This window comes from Anarrhichthys ocellatus, unplaced genomic scaffold, assembly GCF_004355925.1.
Source record: "Anarrhichthys ocellatus isolate YVR2014 unplaced genomic scaffold, GSC_Weel_1.0 scaffold8, whole genome shotgun sequence".
NCBI lineage: Eukaryota > Metazoa > Chordata > Actinopteri > Perciformes > Anarhichadidae > Anarrhichthys > Anarrhichthys ocellatus.
Window position 1 is genome coordinate 6343736 of NW_022280038.1, and position 4787 is coordinate 6348522.

The 4787-nt window shown below is 40.7% G+C and overlaps 1 protein-coding gene across 1 annotated transcript in view; it reads right to left on the reverse strand.

The window, feature by feature from the left end:
* The window catches only part of gramd2aa (GRAM domain containing 2Aa), a 12412-nt gene that overhangs the window by 3431 nt on the left and 4194 nt on the right, over window positions 1–4787 (reverse strand). The window contains exons 5-8 of the mRNA XM_031848769.1: window positions 4248–4346; window positions 2087–2158; window positions 1940–1996; window positions 514–691 (exon numbers count right to left, since the gene is read on the reverse strand). Of these exons, the coding sequence (XP_031704629.1) occupies window positions 514–691; window positions 1940–1996; window positions 2087–2158; window positions 4248–4346 (406 nt within the window). The remainder of the gene's footprint in view (window positions 1–513; window positions 692–1939; window positions 1997–2086; window positions 2159–4247; window positions 4347–4787) is intronic.

Genomic DNA, 4787 nt, shown 5'->3' on the forward strand with positions numbered 1-4787 from the left:
ACACACACACACACACACACACACACACGTGCACACACATACACACACACAAAGACATCTGCATCCAGGGTTTCAACACCGTTATCCTTTAAAGGAAGTGACATTTTAAAGATGTAACCTCACTGACTCACTATGTCATCTGAGTCAGACTACAAACTTCTACTTATTACATATTAAACTCTTCACGGATGTGCACATCATTAAGTTGACAGAATTTCTTATTCCCCCTGTACACATTAACTACATAATCCAGGCTCTCTGTAAGATTAATAGCCAATCTGTTGCTGGCAAAGCAACTTCATTACATTTTGGTGGACAAGAACTAAAATGCCCAGAGGCACAGGTGGATTTCTCTCTAAACTAGTCATTGATTAAAGTCCTGCAGGACGAGTTGAAACCTGAAAGTATCAAGTGTGATTTACCTGACTAGCCTTAGACAGTAGGAACAAGTACTGTTGATATTTCCCTGCAATAGACACTCATAAACCGTGCCAACATGGATCGCTTTATCACCTTCCAGCGGTTGTTCTGATTTAAAGGGTGTGTCTGCGGCACTCAGGCTGCTGGTGGAGTTCCCCAGGAGGTTAGGAAGGGAGGACGACACAGACACCACGGAGGGTTTCCTTCTCCACTTTAACACTGATGGGAATTCGTCAACCGCCGGGAACTCGTCTGGAACTGAGAACTCGTCCTGCGGCACAGAGGAAAGAGGTAGAAGGTCATTCAACTGCAACAGGAAGTTATCTAAAGGAGTCTGTCAGCACACTTCATCATCTAAACCTGAGACGCTAAACAAATCACCGTATGATTCACTCTTCTTTCTTAACATGTATTTAAAGGTCTTGCTTGGTTAGAAAAACCCGAGGAATTGACTGATTACAAACCATTAGCGACCATTTTTTATTTCTAGACTTCAATCATATTTTGATATTGTGACCCCCTACATGAGACTGAAACCCACTGAGTTATTTCAACACCAAGAAAATAATGCAATAAATCCGTTATAAGCATTCATGAGATCAACTATTGAGCTCTCTTTGATTGGTGTTCATCCTTGCTATTCGGTAATAAAGCAATTGTAAATGGTAAACCATGAATAACTGCAGTTATGAATGTTAATAAGTTAATGAACACATTCTGCGCTGGGTACAATCCAACACATCACGGGGCTTTTACACAACCTTTCAGCCCAAATGTTGCTTTAGTTAATGACTTAAATCAATAATGGATAAATGGTGTTACTGCTATCTATTCACTTTAAAAGGTTAAAGGTCTATCTCTTAAATCTTAAAGAAGCAACAGTGAAAAGAGATATTCAGCAAGGTCAGCAAATATCCTTGACATTGGAATATTTCTGCTACTTATACGATATCATACTTCTGATTACGAACTGTAACTACGAATCAGGCATCTTAACCTTTTCTGTGTTAGAGAATAGCAAAGCTCTGCGAAAGCTTCAAGGCCGATGCTGGCACCGTGAACAAACACCCTTCTTTTCTTTGAATACCTTCGGTTCAGATTACAGTGTGATCAAAGACGAGCATGTTAACAGAACTTAATTATAAATTAATGCAAAAGCTGTTCTGTGGCGCAGTGGCCTACACACACACACACACACACACACACACACACACACACACACACACACACACACAAGGTGACTTCACGGAGCTCTTTGATAGAATCTTGCCGACTCGAGGGATAATTCACTGCAAGACTGCAGCAGCAACAGAATGATCTATTGGTGCTGTGTGTGTAAGAATGTAAGCCAGCCTTCAGGTCAGGGGCGGTGGTAAGGGAGAGTTGTCTTAGGCCTTTAGACCAACAGGAAACACAACTAGGAATCATTTAAGTTACTTTAATGCCTGGGGATTGAGAGGCGTTGACGTTTCACCCACTTGGATCTTTATCATTTTATGACGGCTTATGAAAGACTGACCAGCGATAAGATCGGCTCCTCCATGAACTGCTTCAAGCTCAGACTCTTCCCATTGACCTGAAGAGGGGAAAGGAAATAACCTCGTGAACTGGCACGCACACACCACACAATACATGGACTAAAATAATAGTATCCAAGTCCTCTGACCTGAAGGTGTGTGCAGATCCTACGGAGGACGTCATATACACTGTCTCTTGATAGCAGAGATACAAAGACATACTGAGGAAATAAAAAAGAGAAACAGTGTTGTTAAAATCCTGTTGATGTTCTGCTTATAATGCTGCTTAAAAATATAATAGTCCCTTGAAAATATTCTGAATTTATCCAAACACATAAAAATGATTATAGTGGACAATTAGAGCTGATTTAAACAGAGCGGTTATCTCAAATGTATATTGATACAGTAGGGAAAAAAAGGTCTACTGAACAACATGGGTAAACTATAGACTAAAATTAGGTTAGATGAGACATGATATTAAACTGTGACGAGCCCTGAGGGGGAAACTGAATAGAGAAATAGATTTTCTATTTCACATCTCAGCCTGCCTTTGAACACGTCATAGTCGTGGTCACTTTATCTGAAATATCAGCTGCACCAAATCAAACTTGCTGCTGCTTGTGTTGTAAGTATACAATCAGTGCATTAAGGCCTGTAGAACGACGTTTGAATATTTGTGTTTGCATACGAAGCATTTAATAATACAGGAACATTACCGGGAAAGAGTCCTGGAAATAATTTGGGGCAAACAACACTTCAGGGATTCATAATCTGGGCCACAAAGAGGATATTTCTCTCATCACATTTTTGCTCCGGTCTATTCTTTCATGAGAAAATAAGAATGACAGGTCAGTGACAGCTTACCCAAATATCCCTCTGACCTGGATAGACATCACTGCTGTCTAAAATGCACTTTTGAATGTATCCATGAGCATTTCAAACACTGTGTTATTGCATGTCCTGTTGTATCATTCCTGACACAGTCGTGTTGGTGAACGAGCTGAAAAATTACAAACAAGCCCGGACTTTGTTGTTACAGACACGAGCTGTGAACTTTTTACCTCATAAACACAAGACCCAACCTCAGTCCTCTTCTGCAGTAAAGTCCTGTACTGTACAGAGCCGTGAATGTGCACGTGGTCATGTAACGCATATTACACAATCACGCAGACATATATGGCAAAGGACATTTGCCCTTGTACACTGAGAGACGTACTACACTACATATCTCCCATGGTTTGAGAAAGGTCGTTGCTTTAATCTGAGCTGCTGTGCAAAAGAATCTGCCCAATTAATTAGCTATTAATAATGAATGTTTTGTGTTATGAATAAATGATGAACCGGGTACAGTATACATAGTGTATGTATGTATGTATGAGTGTATAGTGGAGTGTATGAATGTCTGCGGAGCACTTAAAAACATGAGCTATTTCTGAACTTTGTGACGACTGCCATATCTGTGAGTAGCTGGCTCTCCTGTGTGTGTGTGTGTGTGTGTGTGCTTTGGCAACAGTCTGCATGATGTGTGTGTGCTACCACTAGAAACATGCAGACTATTCTGTGATCTATTTCACTGTATTAAGCAAAAAGATCAATGGGGAAAGCAAAAACAACTTGACAAACTTCGCTGACTAGAAAATCAAATTTAATATTTGTCCTTAAATTTAGCTCAGGAGCTAATTTGTTTAAACCGCGTCACACAGAGGGACAAGAGAGCGATTCTAATTCAATACTCTTCTTTTGTCAAATTCAGTGAAAGAAAATCTGGGTACAGCGTCAGAGCCACAAACATGGCTGAAAACGGTTTTGGATAAATCACTGGCCTAAATTACTCACTTGTGCACTCAATAAACTGATTTTATTTCCTCAGTTCGGTCATTTGTGCCCTTAAATTACCAATCTTGCATTTCAATTTCTTAATTTGTTTACTTTCCTCTCTTGTTGAGTGCGATCTAGAAATTCATGTTTTTATTTACAATACTGACATGTCCTTGAAGACACAAAACCAGTGTTGCCACTGCTAAAATGCTCTTGCTGGCTGTCAGTGTTGGGGCACAAACAGAAAGTGAAAAATACACTTGATGACAGGTTGAGTCTGATGTGTGAAAGTTAAGAAGCCCCTCTGAACGTTGCCGTAATGGTGGAAAAAAACCCTCGACTCTCTCGCGCTACATTGCTGGGACTCCACTCTGCTTCTATCTATAGCGTGGTGTTGTTTTTTCCACCACACCGTCTCCTGGAAAACCCAGCCATGCTGCGCTAATCAGCACAAGTATTTTCATGGACAGCGACTGGGATGGAAGTGTTCACCTTCTGGCCGGTGTCTGTGGTGATAGCCAAGCCATTGGGGACAAGGCCCGCTGTTTTGTGCTTCTTCACCAGCCTCACAGAAACGACAGGGATAGCCACCTAAAGAAGACGGATCATAACGTTTATCAGGAGAGACTCGGATTTGAGGAGGCAAACTTAAAAGCAAAATGATGAGAAAATTATAGGTAAAATTAAAAAAAAAAAAAAAAAAAACCACCAGTGTGATTTGGGAAAGCAGACACTGAATTACACTTAGGAAAAGCCCCAAGAGAAAATCCGCCGTGGACATGGAACATGTCTTATTTCAGTCACAATGTGAGGAATGCAGTCTGAATAAGTAGCTCATTGTCACTCAGATGTCAGGAGAGGTTTGGTTTCAAGGAAATGAAGGAAACAGAACAGTGCACAACATCAGAGAGAAAATCGCATAGCTGGTTAAGGTTAAAGGTTCATTCAGTAAGTCTACCTGTTCTTATACATTATTCCACAGTGCAGAGAGAGAGAGAGAGAGAGAGAGAGAGAGAGAGAGAGAGAGAGAGA